General features: G+C 43.8%; 1 protein-coding gene and 1 long non-coding RNA gene across 2 annotated transcripts; one reads left to right on the top strand and one right to left on the bottom strand.

The window, feature by feature from the left end:
* Positions 1 to 4,360: 4,360 nt before the first annotated feature.
* LOC119866378 lies at positions 4,361 to 8,743 on the bottom strand. Its single transcript, XR_005380116.1, has 3 exons — positions 8,580 to 8,743; positions 6,438 to 6,443; positions 4,361 to 4,413 (listed from the first exon to the last, which is right to left on the bottom strand). It is a non-coding gene; the product is annotated as an uncharacterized LOC119866378 (long non-coding RNA).
* Positions 8,744 to 8,880: 137 nt separating this feature from the next.
* Positions 8,881 to 12,598, top strand: LOC119866377 (tubulin alpha-1B chain). Its single transcript, XM_038577535.1, has 4 exons — positions 8,881 to 9,128; positions 10,546 to 10,768; positions 10,909 to 11,057; positions 11,439 to 12,598. Exons 1-4 carry the CDS (start codon positions 9,126 to 9,128, stop codon positions 12,417 to 12,419), a joined length of 1,356 nt encoding a protein of 451 aa, XP_038433463.1. The 5' UTR covers positions 8,881 to 9,125; the 3' UTR covers positions 12,420 to 12,598.
* The last annotated feature ends 7,973 nt before the right edge of the window (positions 12,599 to 20,571 follow it).

The raw sequence follows: 20,571 nt of genomic DNA, 5'->3' as shown, positions 1-20,571 counted from the left end.
GAGGGCAGCCCCGGTGGCGCAGCGGTTTAGCGCCGCCTGCAGCCCGGGGCGTGATCCTGGAGACCCTGGATAGAGTCCCACATCAGGCTCTCTGTATGATGCCTGCTTCTCCCTCTGCCTCCCTCTCTGTGTCTCTATGAATAAATAAATAAAATCTTAAAAAAAAAAAAAAGAAAGAAAGAAAAGAAAGAAACAGGGAGAGAGGTACCTGGGTGGCTCAGTCTGTTAAGCCTCCAATTCTTGGGGCATCTGGGTGGCTCAGTTGGTTAGGTGTCTGCCTTCAGCTTAGGTCATGATCCTGGAGTCCTGGCTGGGATGTAGACCCATGTTGGGCTCCCTGCTCAGTGGGGAGTCTGCTTCTCCCTCTGCCCCTCACCCTGTTCATGCTCTCTTTTCTCTCTCACTCTCTCTCAAATAAATACAATCTTAAAAACAAACAAACAAATACTTCCAACTCTTGATTTTGGCTCAGGTCATGACCTCAGGGTTGGGAGATTAAAGGAGTCCCACGTTGGGCTCTGCACTAGGTGTGGAGCCTGCTTAAGATTCTCTCTCTCCCTCACCCTCTCTCTTTACCCGTCCCCACCCCTCTCTTTTTCTAAAAAGAAGAAAAGAAAAAGGAAACAAGGAGAGAATAAGGAGAAAGTACCTATTTTCCTATTTTACTGGGGTGGGCAAGAGAAAAGAAGAAACCAGAAGAGCAAATGTTCCCATAACCGAATCTGACTGCCAACCTGAATCTGTACTCATACTCTGGCTTCCTCCTAGTGGATAGTGGATAAACTATCATGCTCCTCTCCAAGGTTAACTGCTCCAGTGGCATGCTGAGTCCTTTCCATTTCACTACTCTAAAACTTTACTCCTGAATTTATCCCCTCTTTTCCTCACATCATCAGTTTTCCCCTCCTTTTGTTTATTCTCACTAGCAAACATACTAAAATATCTCCCATTTTTAAAAGAACTTCCCTTTTTTTGAACATCTCTATCCAGCTCTCCTAGCTATCACCCTTTACTCTCTTGAAGCAAAATTCCTCAAAGGAGGTTTTTATCCCATTTTCCTCCACTTTCTCACCTTGCATTCTCTCTCAAACCCACCCCAATCAGGCCCTTCATTCATCTTTACTGCTCCACTGAAGCTATTTTTTTTAAGATTTTATTTACTATACGAGAGAGAGAGAAAGTGTGTGCATGCACAAGCAGTGAGGAAGGGTAGAGGGAGAAGCAGACTGCCTTCTTAGCAGGTACCTGATATGAGACTCCATCCCAGGACCCTAGGATCATGACCTGAGTGGAAGGTAGGTGCTTAACTGACTGAGCCACCCAGGCACCCCACTGAAGCCCCTCCTGCCCAAGTCACCAGTGACATCACACTGCCAAATCTACTAGTCAACTCTCATACCTCATCTCACCTAATTTCCCAAAAGAATTTGACACAGTTATCACTCTCCTGCTTGAAACACTTTCTCCATTTGGTTTCCAGGACACTCTTCATGTTTTTCTTCTTATACCACTGGCTAGTGCTTCTCACTTTGACCATAGGATCTGCTTCCTAATTTTTAAAAGCTGGAGTGCTCCAGGGTTCAATCTTTAGTTCTGTTTCCATCTACATTTTCTTTCTAGGTGATATTACCCAGTTTTTATGCTGATGACTCTTAAATTTAACTCCAGTATGACTTCTTTTCTACACTTTAGCCTACTGCCTAATCATCATTCTACTTTGATGACTAATACTCTACATCTTAAAATTAACATGTCCAAAACTGAACTTCTGATTCCCTTCATTTCCTTATATCTTCCTCCTTCAGTATTCACCATTGCTGCTCAAGCCAAAAACCTTAGGATCATGTTTGACTCCTCTCTTTCTTTCTCACTCTACATTTAATGTACTGGTAGGCCAGTACTACCTTCAAAATGTATCCACACACTGACCAGCTTTTACCACCTCTACCACTGGCCCACCCTGGTCCAAGTAACTATCATTTCTTATCTGCATTACTAAAATTCCCTTCCTATTCATACTCTTTATTCCACTCTTAACCTCCTGTAGTTTTTCTTTTCTTTTTTTTTTTTTTTTTAAGATTTTATTCATCTATTCATGAGAGACACACAGAGAGAGGCAGAGACACAGGCAGACGTAGAGGGAAAAGCAGGCCCCACACAGGGAGCCCAAAGCGGGACTCAATCCTGGGTCCCCAGGATCATGCCCTGGGCTGAAGGCCGCTAAGCCACCCAGGTGTCCCTGTATTTTATTTTATTAAAGCCAGAACAATCCTTTTAAAATCTAAAATAGAACATGTCGCATCTTTGCTCAAAATTATGTAATGGTTTCCCTGATTTTAGAACAAAACACAGTCTTTCCATGTAATAAAGACACTTACATGATCTAGACACTGGTACTTCTCTGATTTCATTTCATGATACTTTCTCCCTCACTTCCTCTGCTCTTATCTCACTGACTTTAGTAATATTGCTTTAAAACAGATATACACCCTCAACTGCAGGCTTTTACACCTGATGTTCCTCTGCTTGAAATGCCCACTCTACCACCTACTTCAGGTCCTTGTTCAAATAATTATCTCCTATTTTCACCATTTCACTCAGATCACTTTATCTAAAATAGCATTCCTCTGTAACTTTAATCTGTTTTCCACACTTTATTTTCCTTCATAAGCACCAAAAAGCACCTGACATTATATTTCACATCTCTTCGCTATATATTCATTTTCTTTCTCCTTCACTAAAATATAAATTTAGTGAGGGAAAGGACATATTTTGTTTATTGTTATACCTACCCAACATCTAAAAGGAGTACTTGCATGGTAAGCTCTCAATAAATATTTGCTCTTGGGGTGCCTGGGTGACTAGGTGGTTGAGCGTCTGCCTTTGACTCAGGGCATGATCCCAGGATCAAGTCCCGCATTGGGTTCCCTGTGGGGAGCCTGCTTCTCTCTCTGCCTGTGTCTCTGTCTCTCTGTGTCTCTCAGGAATAAATAAAAATCTTTTTTTTTTTTAGATTTTTTTTTTAATTTATTTATGATAGTCACAGAGAGAGAGAGGGAGGCAGAGACACAGGCAGAGGGAGAAGCAGGCTCCATGCACCAGGAGCCCGATGTGGGATTCGATCCCAGGTCTCCAGGATCACGCCCTGGGCCAAAGGCAGGCACCAAACCACTGTGCCACCCAGGGATCCCTAAAAATCTTTAAATAAATAAATAAATAAATAAATAAATAATAAATAAATAAATAAATAAATAAATAAATAAATATTTGTCCAATAAATAAATAAAAACAGAAGTCATATTCTTTTCTATATACATATAATGAACACTTTCCAGTCTTTACGCTGCTTAACTTCTCTGCAATATTTGGCATTTACCACTTCTCCTTCTGGAAATTCTCTCTTTCCTTGGACTGTGATACTAACAGTTCTTCTCTGATCATTCCTTCTCAGACTCCTTTTATAGGTTCCTTTTCTCTACTTTAAATATGATAATTCTTCAGATTCCCTACTAAGGCCAGGTTCTCTACTAAAGCTATCATTCTCCAAGCTATATGCATTCCTCCTGAGTGGTCTTAACCATCTTCATGATTTAATTATCATCTTAAAGCCAATGTTGAAGACTCTCAAATCTGTATCATTCTCCTCTCTCCGTATCTGCATATATGAATGACTAATGGACATCTTCAGGTATATGTACCACAGACATTTAAACCTCAAAACATGTCAAAAGCTGAATTTTTAGCTTCAGTGTCCCTTCTTCAGTTTCTATCCCCTTCTTCCTTCAGTATTCTGATATCAGTGAAAAACACCATGATTCAATCAGTTATTTAAACTCAAAAACTAAAAATTACCTCCATTGCTCAGTTTCCTTCAAATCCTGTACCCAATCAATCATCAAATCTGGGACGCCTAGGTGGCTCAGTGGTTGAGCATCTGCCTTTGGCTCAGGGTGTGACCCCCGGGTCCCAGAATCGAGTCCTACATTGGGCTCCCTGCATGAAGCCTGCTTCTCCTCCCTCTGCCTATGTCTCTGCCTCTCTCTCTGTATCTCTTATGAATAAATAAATAAAATCTTAAAAAAAAAATCATTGGGATGCCTGGGTGGCTCAGCAGTTGAGCATCTGCCTTACGCTCAGGGCGTGATCCTGGAGTCCTGCATTGGGCTCCCCACAGGGAGCCTGCTTCTCTCCCTCTGTCTGTGTCTCTGCCTCTCTATGTGTCTCTCATGAGTCAAATAAATAAAAAATCTTTTAAAAAAATCATCAAGTGTGACATTCAACAACAAATGACATATTAGGCACTTACTGTAAGAATAAATCTAGGGGCCCCTGGGTGGCTCAGTCCATTGAGTGACCGAATCTTGACTCTTGGTTTCAGCTCAGGTCATGGTCTCAGGGTCATAGGATCCAGCCCTGCATATGGGGGGGGCGGGGGTAGGAGGGGTGGCTGGTGGTTGGTTCTACATGAGATTCTTTCCCCTTCCTTTCCCTCCTCTGTTCCTCCCCCTATCTTATGCACACGCACGTGTGCACGCTCTCTAAGATAGATAGATAGATAGATAGATAGATAGATAGATAGATAGATAGATAGATATGCATGCCTGGGTGGCTTAGTGGTTGAGCTTCTGCCTTTGGCTCAGGGTATAATCCCAGGGTCCTGGGATTGAGTCCCACATTGGGCTCCCTGTGGCAAGCCTGTTTCTCCCTCTGCCTGTGTCTCTGCCTCTTTCTCTGTGTGTCTCTCATGAACAAATAAATAAAATCTTTAAAAATATAAATAAATAAATAAATAAATAAATAATAAATAAAATATTTAAATAAATAAATATGGAAGTAGCTGGTTTTAAGGGTTGGCTCAGCAGTTTCAGTGTCAGAGCACTGAATTGTTCTGTCTTTGATTCTCTTTATATTAAGACCTGGAATATCTTAAATCAGCTATAGGCATCACACCTTCACAGAACATTTCCAAAACAGAAAGGAAGGGGGAGGAATGTAAAAAAGGTCCTCAAGGGTGCAATCTCTTTTTATCAGAGACGAAAACTATAGCTGGGGTACAGAGGTGCAAGAGCACCCTGTTCTGGGTGTACCAAACAGATCAGACTCAACCACTCACCACTGACAAAATCCAAAGGCAGAGAAGAGAGTGGTGGTAAAACAAGAAAGGAATTTATTTCAGTGAGGCCAACACCAGGAAAACAGCAGACCAACATTTCAAAGACTGACTCCAAAGTACTGAAAATACTTCCAGGTATATATGAGGAAAATGTGGAGCAAAGGGTTGGTGGGCACATACAGATAGGTGGGGAAGGTTAAATTGATCATTGTCTTAGGATCAGTCAGGAGGGATCTTTCTGGCTAAGGGCAGTCCTTATTTTTCAAGGGGGTAGCTTAGGTTCCCATCAGGGGATGCTTTGCCCAAAGGGTCTTTTGACTGAGTTAAGAGGTAAGTTTGGTGTGGGGTGCCTGGCTGATTGTGACTCTTGATCTTAGGTTTGTAAATTTGAGCCCCATGTTGGGTGTAGAGATTACTCAAAAATAAAATCTTTAAAAAAAGAAAGATAAGTTTAGAAAAAAGAAGTTAATCACTTAGAAAGTAGAGACTGAGGTCAAAATGGAGGTAGTTGAAGTTCTCTTTCAAAACCATTTGCAGAAATACTCTAGCCAACTTCCCTTTATGTTCTATTGGCCAGAACTGGGCCAATTATGAAGGAAACTGAAAAAGTAAGTAAATATCTTGTAAAGAGAAATAGGGTTCCTTCTCTTTATCCCCTGGGATAGAGCACATAAATATCCTTTAAAAAGACGAGGGAGAGGGAGAAGGAGAGATTATCTTGGCAAAGAAGAATGAAATAAGGTGTTTTTTGGAGGGGCAACCAAGATTGACTTCCACAAAAATAGACATAGAGCTTGCATGTAATTAGGGAGAATTTTTAAACAAGTAAATAAATATACAAACAAGCTAATTTCAGGTTCTATAAATACTTTGAAATAAGGGGATGTGATAAAAAGTGACGGGCATATTTTGAAGATAAAACTGAAAATTTAGGGGATCCCTGGGTGGCTCAGCGGTTTAGCGCCTGCCTTTGGCCCAGGGCGCGGTCCCGGAGTCTCGGGATCGAGTCCCGCGTTGGTCTCCGGGCATGGAGCCTGCTTCTCCCTCTGCCTGTGTCTCTGTCTCTGCCTCTCTCTCTCTCTCTCTGTCTATCATAAATAAATAAATCTTTAAAAAAAATAAAAAATAAATAAAACTGAAAATTTACTAATGGGTTTGAATGTGACAGTATGAGAAAAAAGTTTCAAACTCATACTGATTCCCATTCATAAATGAAGCTGGAGAAAGACAATTAGGGGTCTAAAGTCATACCGCTATTAACCGACAAAGTTAAAATTGCATCTAGTACTATCTGAAACCAAAACCCATTTTCTTTCCCACATACCATCCACTGGGGGTGGGGGGGGGGGGAGGGGGGAGGAGAGAGACAGAACACAACACAAAACAGCATATGTAAATTTTATAACACTGCAATAAATAAGAATAAAAGGTCAAATATTTAAAAATAGTTGATGTTTGTTAAGTTATTGTGACTTATTTTTTACTTTCCCTGTAAAGCTGGTTAAAGGAACAAAATATATTGTGAACTATTGTGTCTAAACCACAATATGGAACCATCAGAAATGTTGATGACTGTGTAGAACAGTAGCAAATGGCGGTGATATTAAGTAGCAAAAATGGGAGTGGCTCGAGTAGCAACACAGGGTTTCCCATTACACCAAAGACTTAAAGCAAATAGTTACAGGCCCTGATGCAGTCCAACAAAACAAAGATCTAATAATCAGTTAAAATGTTAAAAGACAGTGGATAATACTGTGTTTACATTCCAGCAATAGACAACTACTATTTAGTTGTTAAATATATACAAAGTATATGCATCTATATATAATATAAGCAAACAAACCTATGTAAGTTTAATATGTTTAATATAAGTTTAATATAAAAAAAGAAGAAAAAAGTCAGCCTTTCCTCTCAGATAAACTTATCATTATTCAATATTTTTCTGGCATAAAGATACCAGACTAGATTATATTTAAATGTCCCTTTTGTATCTACATTACTCTGAAAACTAAGGTGTCATCAGGGACCTGAAAAAACCCTCAAATACTTCCTCATTCACAACAAGGGAATTCACAGAAACAAGGCTAGCAAAGCTAATGATTTTAGGAAAGTATCTGGGGAGACATACAGGCCCACAGGAGCAAATCTCTGCAGTGAAAGCTCTAAGGTACTGCAGAGAGCTAGAAGGGAGGTGCCTGCTTCCAAATGGCTTTCATCCAGAGCAGACAGCAAAATGGAGTTAAGCAGGGTGGTTCCCTAACATTCCCTAACATTCATTTTCTGGTCCAGGCAAACTAATCATTTTCTATCTCCTTTAAGAATAAGTGAGACAATATTTAAACATATTCCTGTCCCCAGGAATCTAGTTTGGAAAATACGCACAAATTTGGATCTTGAGTTGAAGACTTTTCAACAGGATTACAAAAAAATATTTATTAGAAATAAAAGAAAACCTCTTGTTTGTATTCCAGATTCATATGAGTGGAAAATTTACATATATATAAGAAGTAAAAATATTTCTGTATCTGTGTATGTGTGTATATCTTTATATATATATATACATACATATATCCTTATATATCCATATATGTATATATATCCCTATATATGTGTATGTATATATATATATATCTCCTTATAAACTACAGACATATTAACAGTGTAAATCTGTTATTTGTCTGATATGAAGGGTGAAGTTTTTACCAAGTCTAAGTAAGGTAATAACTGAATGTAAACTGTAAATTATTACTGTTTTATATTTACTTTTTCTTTACTAACATACTATCACTGGGAGGAGATTTTGAGGAGCAGCGTAACAGCAATAGGTTTCTGCTAGGCCCATTTTAAAGCCCCATTTTAACCCTAACTAACCACTTTATGCATTTCTAAGGGTTTATATACTTTATGGTCATGGAATAGTCTCCTCAAAGGCAGAGCTGGGAGGGAGTGGATATCCACTATAATCTGGGCCTCCTAGATGGACGCTATAATCAACTGATCTATCTTGACCAGCAGAAAGCAGTTATTACATACAGTTTTTGCAAAGCTCTAAATAACACGAGGTTTCCCTACTTCCTAACATCCTTCAGTGTCAACAATTTCCTCACTATCCAAGTTTCTGCCCTCACTTCTACAATTCAGCTCTCCTATTTGAAATGTATCTTTGGATTTCCCTTTTGAAAGCCCCTGGAACTGTTCCATAAAATTGTTGGTTATGCCTAAACACGGGGCCTAGGAAGCCCTTTTAACGGCTGCGATGTTCAAACTTAGGTATTACTCTCTGAATGACTCAAATGCTTTTGCATCCAACGTCTGCCACCTTAGTTTAACGAGCAAGTCATTAAGCAAATAAAACGAGTCTGTTTTCTAAACCTTGCATCCTCCACATTATCAGGTTAAGTAAAGACTGCACCGCCTTTAAAGGAGCTGAGAAAAGGGGGAAAAAAAAAAAAAAGGCGAGACTCACTGACAAATTGTAGCAACCTGAAAATAATCAGCTGAGCTATCCGGACCAGAAATTTCTGCATTTCATGGTGCTTCAGCTTTAACGCTGTACGGACTTCTTAAGTCTTAGGGTTCGTCCAAATTGAGGCAGGCCTCCTCTCCCGTCCCCGTGCTGGTTCGCGAACCCGCGCCCGCCCCCGCCCCCCGCCCGGGCCCCGGCAGCCATGCGCCGCAGACTGCAGCACCCGAGCTCGCTGTCCGCAGGCGCGGCGGACCCCGCCCCGCACGGCCGGCGCGCGGGGGGGGGGCGGGGGGAGGGGGCGCCCTGGGCCAGGAGCCCGCCTCTGCGGCGGCCGAGCCGGGCGCCGAGTGGGCGCGCCGGGCGGGAGGAGGGGCCCGCGGCCGTGGCACCGCCCGGGCCCGCCCGCCCTCCCGGACCGCTACTTAAGAGGCTCCGGCGGCGCCCCCGCCTCAGTGCGTTACTTACCTCGACTCTTAGCTTGTCGGGGACGGTAACCGGGACCCGGTGTCTGCTCCTGTCGCCTGCGCCTGCTACCCCGCAGCCACCATGGTGAGTGGGCCGCTCGGGGCGCCGCCCTTGCCCTGGAAGACCGGGGGAAGCGAGCCTGGCGGTCTCGGGGCGGGGGCGGGGGCGGGGGTGGGTGAGGGGGCGCCAGCCGGAGATGAGCGCCCTGATTTGGGAAGGCGAGAGGCGAGGCGAGGGCGGGAGCAGTGAGAACAGCTGGGGCCAGGACGGGGGGCCGCCGCGTTTTCGTCTCGGACTGTGGGAGAGGATGGCCGGGCGCCGGCTCCCGAGACCGTGGTCGGGGTTCTCCATTCGCCCTTACCTCTTGGGGCGCGGCGGCGGCCCGAGACCCTACAGCCTTTTTCCCGCGCGTTCCCATCCCCCCCTTTCCTTCCCCCGCTTTTGGCGGGCGCGCGCGCGGGCTCTGCACGCCCTCACTTCCTCCTCTGCCAGGAGCGCGGAGGCGGGAAGGAGCCGGACACAAAAGCGCACGCGCGACCGTTACCTTCCCGCCACAGGGAGAGGCGGGAGACCGCCCCTGCAGTCTGCGCGTGCGCGCCGGGTCGCTGCGGGCCTGCCGCTGTAGGGCGTGGCTCCTGGTAGCCTGAGTTTTCCTTTTTTATTTATTTTTTTCTTTCTTTCAACGACAGCCGTAAGATGAATGTGGAGGAGAACAGCTCCTTGTCAGTGTGCTGCGTTACGTCAGGGTATCGGGACAATTAGCTCCCAGCAGCTTCTAGAGACCATCTGTCCTTAACTCGGTATGAGTTAGGAATGCGTGTAGGAGCAGGTGGTGGCGGTGAGGCGTTCCGAGGGGACGGAAATCGGATCTTGCTCCAGATCTGGGCCGCCGATAATCCCCTGCCCTGCCCAGACAGATGTGGAGGTGCTGGGCTGAGCCCAACGCCTGGGGAAGCGGAAGAGGGTTGGCGGAGGCAGACCTTCTGCAGACGTGGCTGCGGCGTGTCTCTGCAGCTGCGCGGCCCCGCCGGCCGCAGAGGGGCGCGGGCGCGCGCACTCCCTGAATTGCTCATTCATCCTGTGCCGCAAAGCCCCGCCCTTTGTCCCTGCAGCCAGACGTTTCCTCCGCACTGCTCTGGCCACGTGCTTCCTGTGATGGGAACTGCCCGGAAATCTGGCTGCCCAGTCTAAAATGGCATTCAGAGGCCCGAGCCCTGGATGAATGGCTATCTATCTTCATCCTCCAAAGGAGGAAGCTGTGACTAAGCTCTCTTGCTCTGGAAAAAAGGGCCTTCCCAATAGAGGTGGGGAACAGAAATTCGTTAAAAGCGATGCAGAGCAAAAAGCAAAGGGATTCTCCCCCCTAGAGATCTAAAAGTATTGTGTTTTAACTAGTTTTAGAAGGGGAAGTTTGTAGAAATGACATGAATTTTGTTCTGCTTTGCCGTCATTACTAGATTAGTTTAAGACTGATTTTTATTTTTATCTGTTTTTTCCGCAGCGTGAGTGTATCTCGATCCACGTTGGCCAGGCAGGTGTCCAGATCGGCAATGCCTGCTGGGAGCTCTATTGCCTGGAACACGGCATTCAGCCCGATGGCCAGATGCCAAGTGACAAGACCATTGGGGGAGGAGATGACTCCTTCAACACCTTCTTCAGTGAGACGGGCGCTGGCAAGCATGTGCCCAGGGCAGTGTTTGTAGACCTGGAGCCCACAGTCATTGGTGAGTTGGCCTCAGTAACCCAAGTGAGCTCCCGGGGCACTGGGGCAGGAGGTCTGTCTGAGGCTCCACTGACAGCCTGGGGCTGAGCAGGGTCATGCAGGTTGTTAGTGATGGGTGGCCACCTTGTTTTCCTTTTCCAGATGAAGTTCGCACTGGCACCTACCGCCAGCTCTTCCACCCTGAGCAGCTCATCACAGGCAAGGAAGATGCTGCCAATAACTATGCCCGAGGGCACTACACCATTGGCAAGGAGATCATTGACCTTGTCTTGGACCGAATTCGGAAACTGGTATGTTTATTCTCAAGAATAAAGTAAATAAGGATCCGAAGGAAGACATTTGAGATACGATGTTTTGTTTTGTTTTTTTCATTTCAAATGCAGAATTGAAATGTAATGGAGTGAGGTGAACTACTCCTTTACAGTTTTTTGTTTTTTTTTTTAATTCAATTGAAACCTGAACTACTTGGGTGCTGTTTTACAAATACTAATGAAGATATTTTTAATTAAGAAATGCTTAGAAAGTCTAGGAAGGCCTACATGTATTTAAAAGCATTTCTTGTCAAAATAAGATCTATATTCTTGGAGCTGTATGAAAAGTGGAAATCTGTGTACTTATGATGATATAGCAAAGAGCAGTAATAGGTTTTCTCTATTCCTTTTTTCTAACAGGCTGACCAGTGCACGGGTCTTCAGGGCTTCTTGGTTTTCCACAGCTTTGGCGGGGGAACTGGTTCTGGGTTCACCTCCCTGCTGATGGAACGTCTCTCTGTCGATTATGGCAAGAAGTCCAAGCTAGAGTTCTCCATCTACCCTGCCCCCCAGGTGTCCACAGCTGTAGTAGAGCCCTACAACTCCATCCTCACCACCCACACCACCCTGGAGCACTCTGATTGTGCCTTCATGGTAGACAATGAGGCCATCTATGACATCTGTCGTAGAAACCTCGATATTGAGCGCCCAACCTACACTAACCTCAACCGCCTTATTAGCCAGATTGTGTCCTCCATCACTGCTTCCCTCAGATTTGATGGAGCCCTGAATGTGGATCTGACGGAGTTCCAGACCAACCTGGTGCCCTATCCCCGCATCCACTTCCCTCTGGCCACATATGCCCCTGTCATCTCTGCTGAGAAAGCCTACCATGAACAGCTTTCTGTAGCAGAGATCACCAATGCATGCTTTGAGCCAGCCAACCAGATGGTGAAATGTGACCCTCGCCATGGTAAATACATGGCTTGCTGCCTGTTGTACCGTGGTGACGTGGTTCCCAAAGATGTCAATGCTGCCATTGCCACCATCAAGACCAAGCGCAGCATCCAGTTTGTAGACTGGTGCCCCACTGGCTTCAAAGTGGGCATTAATTACCAGCCTCCCACTGTGGTACCCGGTGGAGACCTGGCCAAAGTACAGCGAGCTGTGTGCATGCTGAGCAACACCACAGCCATTGCTGAGGCCTGGGCTCGCCTGGACCACAAGTTTGACCTGATGTATGCCAAGCGTGCCTTTGTTCACTGGTATGTGGGTGAGGGCATGGAGGAAGGAGAGTTTTCTGAGGCCCGTGAGGACATGGCTGCCCTGGAGAAGGATTATGAGGAGGTTGGTGTGGATTCTGTTGAAGGAGAGGGTGAAGAAGAAGGAGAGGAATACTAAATACCATTCCTTTCAGCCCTGCAGCATGTCACACTCAGACCTTTAGCTTTCAATGTTAGCTGACAGGCATTAAAGCTTTCTGATTAGATTGTCTTCAGTTTTAACTGTGATCATGTCTTCTCCATGTGTACCTGTCACTTATTCCATCATGTCTCAAAGTAAAGGCTTTAAGAAAGAAAGTTGAACGTCTGCTTTTTTTCTAAATTACTTTCTCCAATTCAAGATGTACTACCACTCATCTACATCTGGAAGATATGGTGATAATGCCAAGGATCCTGGTTTTCTGTGTAGCCACCTCTGGGAAGAAAAGGGAGCACACTGAACTGGAAAATAAAAGCTGTATTCTCAAACTGATCACCTCAACCAGTGTTAGCCTCTAGCTCATAAAGGCCTTAGAAAATGTATTTTAAAAGTCCTGTTAGTCCAGAGCTAAACTAGCTTTTGAAATGACGGGTTAATTAATGATGACTTAGGTATAAAAAGTTTTAAATGTCCTACAAGTCCATGACTCCTGTTTTGTATTTTTTTTTTTCATGACTCCTGTTTTAAGGGAGTTTCCTAACCTACCAACGTACTTAAGTTTAAAAATAACCCTATTACAGAAAAATGGCTAGAGGAACATTTGAGCATGATGAGGTTGTGGGGTTGTAATTCCTGCTAATGAACAAAAATTCTAGTAGGAGGGGTTCCTGGGTGGCTCGGTTAAATCTCTGCCTTTAGCCCAGGTCATGGTCCTAGTCTACAGGGAGAAACCCCTCTGCAGGCTCCCTGCTCAACCGGGAGTCTACTTCTTCCCTCTGCTCTCTCAAAATCTTAAAAAATCCTAAGAGGAGAAAACCAAATAAGCTGTGGGTTTAAAAAGATAGGACATGAATGTGGAAAAGCGCTGCTTGACAGGGTAAAGTGGCAACATTTGTAGTTTAGGGTAAAAATACAATTTAGGGCACCTGGCATAGTTTACCTTCTTCCAAGTGTTTTAGTTTGGCTACATCTAAAGGATTAGGAGATGGGCAGACAGGATGCAAATAGAAAGTTTAACCTTAAAAAAATGCACATTTGAAATTCAGAAAGTATAGGGACTATTAAGGTCTGCTGAGGATGTTGATCCTAGGTTTAAAAAGAGTACCAAAGTTTCCCAGGTTTTTTTCCCCCTAAAAATTTACAGAATAGTTTTCAGCTCCTGAAAAATGATTTTCCTAGGTATTTCAGAGAAAGCTCTGTTGGGTAGCACTGCAGGCCGAGCACAACAAAACAAATGCAGCCACCACACGTCCCAGGGGAAGGCAGATGCCAGGGCTGTAAAGTACTATGGGGAACCCTTTGAAATGGTGACGAAATGGGGGTTGAAGGTTTTGAGTTAATGCTGAACTCAAAGGAAGTCGATCTTGAGAGATGTCTGAAGACCCTCCGAAGTGTCCCTTGTTTTGCAATGTCTTCTGCAAAACAAGGGAGAAAGGTAGCTAGGCTAGAGCCCCAGAAATAGCAAAGTAATCCAAAAAGCTTGGTTTTCAGGGAGTTGTCCTGGATGACCTAAAATAAGGAACGTACATATTCAGTGTACAGTGTGCCATGATACTTTTTCAGAGTTCTGAGGCATAAAAGGCAGAGACAGGATAAAGAAGCCAGCATTTCAACTGCATCTGATTTTTTTTGGGGGGGGGGGGGGGCTGTGTGTGTGTGTGTGTGTTGGGGTGGGGTTGTATTTTTTTTGTGGGGTTGTATTTCTAAGAAAATTAAAAATCTAGTAAAACATTGAGATGACAAGCTGATGCTAGGAACATAGTTGTTTGCAAATTTATTACCTATTGCCATCATAACAAATTGTCCCCAAGACTCTGTGGTTGAAGACAATAGATGTGTATTACCTCATGCATTTTCTGAGGGTCAGAAATTCAGGAGTGGTTTAGCTGGCTAGTTCTGTTTCAGGATTTCTTTCTTTTCTTTCTTTCTTTCTTTTTTCTTTCTTTCTTTCTTTCTTTCTTTCTTTCTTTCTTTCTTTCTTTCTTTCTTCTTTCTTTCTTCTTTCTTTTTTAGCTGGCTAGTTCTGTTTCAGGATTTCTTTTCTTTCTTCTTTCTTCTTTCTTTCTTTTTTTTTGTTTCAGAATTTCTCATAAGTTTTCAGTCAAGATGTTGACAGAGGCTACGGTTCCCTGAGTGCTTCATTGGGACTGGAGGATTCACTTCCAAGGTGGTTCACCCACCTGCCTTGCAAGTTAGTGCTGGTTGTTGGCAGGTGGCCTTAGTTCACACATGGACCTCTCTCCAGTAGTGTACTTGAGCATCTTCAGAACATGGGGGCAGGCTTCCCCCAGAGTAAGTGATCCAAGAGAGGGCAAGTTGGAAACTGTTGCGTTATGACTTGACCTTGCAAGTCATACTCTCTCATTTCTACAGTATCCCATTTGTTACATGTCAGTCCTGTTTAATCTAGGAGAAAACTACACACTAACAGGAAGCAAGAATCAGTCGGAGTTATGTACAAACCCCTAAGGTTTAATGTTTCCATAGGATAGAACAATATCGGTTATATTATCCTTTTTTCCCCCAGTATGTTTGATGTATTTCATTTTTTAAAAAGGAGGAAACCTGGATGCCTGGCTGGCTCAGAGGAGCATGTGACTCTTGATCTCAGGGTTGTGAGTTTGAGCCCCATGTTGGGTATAGAGATTACTTAAAATCTTAAAAAAAAAAAAATACAAGAAATCTGTAGTTTAGGAAGGTTTTCGATTTTCTACAGTTCAAATTTTAGCATTTGTCTTAATTTAAGCTAGCCTTTAGAATAGACACCTCCTATCCTCTTCCTGAAGTATCCAATCCTCTTTATATTCTAATTATTTGGTTATTGATCCAACTGGCTGCTTGAATTCAGTATTCCCTCTGTCTCTCTGCTCCCAATCATCTTTTATGCAACATGATGATTAGTAATTACTAAATACCAAGCGTGGGACTAAGCTGCGGGGCGGGGGGCTGCCTATAATGAAATGCCAGGGCAGCCAGGAAATGCCATCAAGCATTCCTTTGGGGGGTACTGGGGTCTGATTATTTTTCTGCCCTGGCACCAAACACAATTCCTGGTAACGATTATAACCCACAGACTGATCTAATGGAAGTAAAAATAAAGATTATTTCCCTCTTAGGACAGATTATTTATTATTCTATTCAATATAAACATTAAACCCAAGGGTTTTATAAAACATTCACTGTCTTTTCAAGCCTAGTCTCTTTAAGCACCTTCTGAGTTGAATTTCAGGGTAGAAAAGTCTAGGAAACAGATTGAGACACTTTTTATTCTGTCATTAGTCAGGCTCTCTTAACCCCCTAGGCCTATTTTCCCTTTTGCACTACAGATTCCCATTCTGCCTTTCTTGGAAGAGGGTGGTGAATAGGGCAGTCAACTATGGAAGGACTTGAAGCTTAGAGATGTGCATCTAAGCTTAGGAAATGAGGGGCAGGACACCCTAGGACTTGACAGCTCTACTCAGTGAGACATCAAAGCCATTGCCAAGAGAAAATGAGCCATTTATTTAGAAAAGAAATAGAAATAAGTAAAACCCAAGAAGGATTTACTTAGAGACGGCAACGATGATGATGATGATGATAACAGTAACTAACCTTAGTACATCAAGACTTTCAATTTACACCAACCCAGCTTTTTTTCTAACACCAGGATGCTTAAATGCCTTTACAATGTATCACTCTTACCCTCCTTGAGCTGACCTTAAAATGAGAGAAGCCCAGTGCCTCTTATTTTAAAAATGACAGATTTTTAAAAGATTTTATTTGAGACAGAGAGTGCTGGAGCAGGGGGAGGGGCAGAGGGAAAAGCAGATTCCCTGGTTCAATGGGGAGCCTGATGTGGGACTCTATCGGGGACTCGATCAGGGACTTGATCCCGGAATTCAGGATCATGACCTGAGCCAAAGGCTGACGCTTAACCGACTGAGCCACCTGGGCGCCCCTAAATGATATATTTAATTGGCAGGGAAGAAGGGAAGTGATACTACAGCTCTGTGTCCTGCCTTGTAGGACCAGGAGCCTAAAATATTGCCTGCCAAAAGCTCAGAAGGAATAGGAGTCTTTCAGTCCGTGGAGGACTATGTACATGCTCAGATTAACAGGCTTGAATGAGAGAGAAGAGAGATGGTATTTTCCCCTCCCAGTCCCATCCAATTCCTGGCAAATTCCATAATGCCCTGCAGATGGCACCACTGACAACGAGTTCTCTGCCCAGGAGAGCTGAGCTCAGATTTGTGAACTCTGCCCTGCCACCTTGGAGCTGAGCCTAAAAGATATATAACAAACAGGAAGTGACTGACTTGGCATCTCTGGCGTGTCATTTTTTGTTCTGTCCGTTCCTAGAGGCAGCCGGCCTCATGTGAGGCCATTATGAACCAGGCAGTCACAGGATTTAGGAACTCCCCTACCCAAGCTCTTAACTTCAGCTCCTGCCTCTAGGGTACTCCCCAGGGTGGGATGGGTACAAAAACATAGTCTTGGGGTCAACATGTAGTGAGATTGCCAGATCAGCCTGAACTCATTATTGACACAAAGTCAATAGCCACATGATGATGTGGAAATTATCATGTAGATACTGATAACGTTGTGTTGTGAGGCCCAATTACTTCCTCTCTGCCATTTGGCCCATATACCAAAATAAATGCCCTTCCCCACCCATCCCTCAACCGACCAACCCATCTCCCAAATAACAGCTTGCTGTATGTTACTGTGTCTAACTGTGATGGAATCAAGCTCATCAACTCATTCCTCCCTGAGGCCTTCACTCTTCCCTCCACCTATATCATCTTTTCCAACCATAACTTGCCCCCGCCTTCTTTGCCCACTTAACTCTTCCTTTGATGACAGAAACTGAAGTGTTACCTGTTCAAGGACTTAAAGATTAGGTGAGACTAGGTCAGATTCCCCATTAAATATTTGCATAGAACTTTCTACTTTTCTCAAAGCATTGATCATATTTTGGAATTATATACTTATTTGTATGATTAATTAATGTATTTCCCCCTATCAAATTTTCTATGCTTTACTATAAGTCTATCGTGCTTACCATTGTATTGTCAGTACCTAGCTTGGTGCTTAGTGCATGACTGCCACTCAATAAATATTCCAAGAATTAATTTGCGGCAAGAACAAAGATTCAAACTTTTTAACTCTGAAAGCTAGAGATGACTGCCCCTCCACTAGCTTCCCATTTTTCCTTTTTTTTTTTTTTTTTAAATTTTTATTTATTTATGATAGTCACACAGAGAGAGAGAGAGAGAGAGGCAGAGACACAGGCAGAAGGAGAAGCAGGCTCCATGCACCGGGAGCCCGACGTGGGATTCGATCCCGGGTCTCCAGGATCGCGCCCTGGGCCAAAGGCAGGCGCTAAACCGCTGCGCCACCCAGGGATCCCTATTTTTCCCCCTTTTCCCAGGCCCAAAGATCTAAGATGCCTCAGCAAGACACCGCAGGGTAGACAGTGATATCAAATGAAGGTGGAAGTGAGAGTTGTTCTAAACATTCTTCATAAATAATATCTATCCTAAGGATTCTTCATAAATAAGATGTCTCAACCTCTCTCTGGCCTAGCTCAAGTGTCTTATGATACCAGCATGCAGGAACTTCTGCTGGCTCACACTGACCAAATGAATGTGTGCCAAGGGCCAAAGTGTGACCCAGCTGTCAGAACAGGCAGGTGTCACCTTAGACATTCCATCTATACATCAGTATGCGAAGCTAAGGAGCTGAGCATTCCCACCATTCTCTTCACTGGTTGCCCTGCTATGCAAACTGTTTATCCAGTTCTGGGCACCTCAAAGAGGATACAGACAGGCAAGAGAGTGCCCTCCAATGGGTAAGTAGAATGCTAAAGAGTCTTAGGTAGAGGAACTCAGAGAACAGAGGATGTTTAGATTAGAAAAGAGAAACCCAATGAAATCTGCTGTCCACAGGGAATCCCTGGGTGGCTTGGCGGTTTAGCGCCTGCCTTTGGCTCAGGGCGTGATCCTAGGGCTCTGGGATCGTGTCCCACATCGGGCTCCCTGCATGGGGCCTGCTTCTCCCTCTGCCTGTGTCTCTGCCTCTCTCTCTCTCTCTCTCTCTCTCTCTCTCTGTGTGTGTGTCTCTCATGAATAAATAAATTAAATCTTAAAAAAAGAGAGAGAGAGAGAGAGATCTGCTGTCCAGAAATGGCAGCAGCCTCATTCCTCAAAACCCCAGAGGGCATAGAAAAGGATGGGGAAATACATTGCAGCTCACTTTCTAATAATCAGCTAGGATCAACAATGGGCTACTATGCCATCCATGCTGTAAATGGCAAACAGGGAGAACTGAGGATTTCTAAAATCCATCTTTATTCCCAGAGTCCAGGATTTCACAAAATTTTCTGCTATCTCAAACCATTATTTCGTTATGATTATCCTTTCAAATATTTTTGGAAAGGTCAGAGATAGGTAGGGTCAAAGGAACAGAATCTCTCAAAGCAGGTTTCTTAAGAACCCTTCTCCCAGCCCCTGCCAACAACAAGTTCTCAGACCCAGACAGGTCTTACCTAAAAGGAACCTCTAATTTTCTGGCTTCCCTGGCACCCTATATACGAGGGAAATCCTAAAGTTGCTGGTCCATTTTTAGGAACGGGAAGAATTTCCATCAGAGAGAAAGGAAGAGGATTACAACCTTAGATTGGGCTACTACAACAAAATACCATAGACTAGATTGCTTAACCAACAAATTTTTATTTTTCACAGTTCTGGAGGCTGGGAAGTGCAGAATCAGTGTCTGGCGAGAGTGCTCTTCCTGGCTTGCCTTCTTGCTATGTCCTCACATGGCAGAGAGAAAAAACTCTAGTCATTCTCTTCTTATAAGGCTACTAATCCCATCACGGGAGCTGTACTTTATCTAAACATAATTACCTGGGCACCTGGGTGGCTCAGTGGTCGAGTGTCTGCCTTTGGTTCAGTTCGTGATCCCAGGGTCCTGGGATTGTGTCCCATATCAGGCTTCCCACAGGGAGCCTGCTTCTCCCTCTGCCTATGTCGCTACCTCTCTCTCTGTGTCTCTCTTGAATATATAAATAAAATCTCAAAAAAAAAATTACCTCTCAAAAAGTCCCCACCTCTAATACCATCACTTGGAGGGTCATATAAAAATATGAATTTTTTTGAGGTATAATTTGACTACCATTAATTTGGGACACCTGGAACAAAATTCACACAAAATAACAGCTTATAGCATTTTCCCCTCAGAGCTGGATGAATTCTTTCTGAAGACCCAGGAAGTCCTGAGAATAAAATGACCTGAACGTAGTCAAAGTAAGCAGGATTTCTTCTGTACCTATTGTATTTTCTGTAGAAAAATTAGGACATGTAGGTAAGCAAAGAGAAAATGAAGATAACCCATAATTTGGAAAGTTTCTGAAATTTTTAACAAGAGAAGGACAGCTTTTCCTAATCCTCCTCTCTGTCCCTCTCCTGTCCCAGCCACCTTGGGGAGTGGATGCCTTATGTTTGCTCTTCTTGAGCGGCTGTTCAGCGATAAGTTGCCACCATTTGGAAGCTCAAGAGTGGTCTCACAGTTACAGATGGAAGGATTCCAGGGCTTTTGAGGGTATTGAAGTTCAAGTTTTATTTCTCTTTTTGCTTTCTATTACACTGAATATCTAAGCAATATCGTAATGAGAATACAGAAGTGGGGGATATGTCCACTAAGAGGCAACAGCAGAATATCAGGAAAAGGGGAGGCTTTGGAATCAGGCCACATTCAAATCCTAGCTCCACCTCTTAGGGTCCTTGGCCTTGTAAATGTACTGAATCTCTTTGAACTGATTCCTCATCTCTAAACAAATAAAGTCTATTTTCTAGGGTCCTTTTGACACTGAACAAATTAATCTATGTAAAGTATCTGTTGGGGCGCCTGCGTGGCTCGGTTGGTTAAGCATCTGCCTTCAGCTCAGGTCACATTCTTGGGGTTCTGGTATTGAGCCTCAAGTCAGGCTCCCTGCTCAGCAGGGAGTCTGCTTCTCCCTCTTCCTCTGTGATCTCTCTAGCTCTCTCTCAAATTAAGTAAAATCTTTAAAAATAAACAAAGTATCTATTAATGTTTAGTACTTAGTGAAGGCTTAATCTGGATTAGTTCCCCTGTGTTGCTTGAAGAAGTT

This window comes from Canis lupus, chromosome 27 (assembly GCF_011100685.1).
Source record: "Canis lupus familiaris isolate Mischka breed German Shepherd chromosome 27, alternate assembly UU_Cfam_GSD_1.0, whole genome shotgun sequence".
NCBI lineage: Eukaryota > Metazoa > Chordata > Mammalia > Carnivora > Canidae > Canis > Canis lupus.
This window is presented reverse-complemented; position numbering and strand designations above follow the sequence as displayed.

Coding starts and splice junctions, on each gene's coding strand:
- LOC119866377 (XM_038577535.1), top strand. Junction 10,769..10,908: donor CCTGGAGCCCACAGTCATTG/GTGAGTTGGCCT, acceptor TTCCTTTTCCAG/ATGAAGTTCGCACTGGCACC. Junction 11,058..11,438: donor TGGACCGAATTCGGAAACTG/GTATGTTTATTC, acceptor TTTTTCTAACAG/GCTGACCAGTGCACGGGTCT.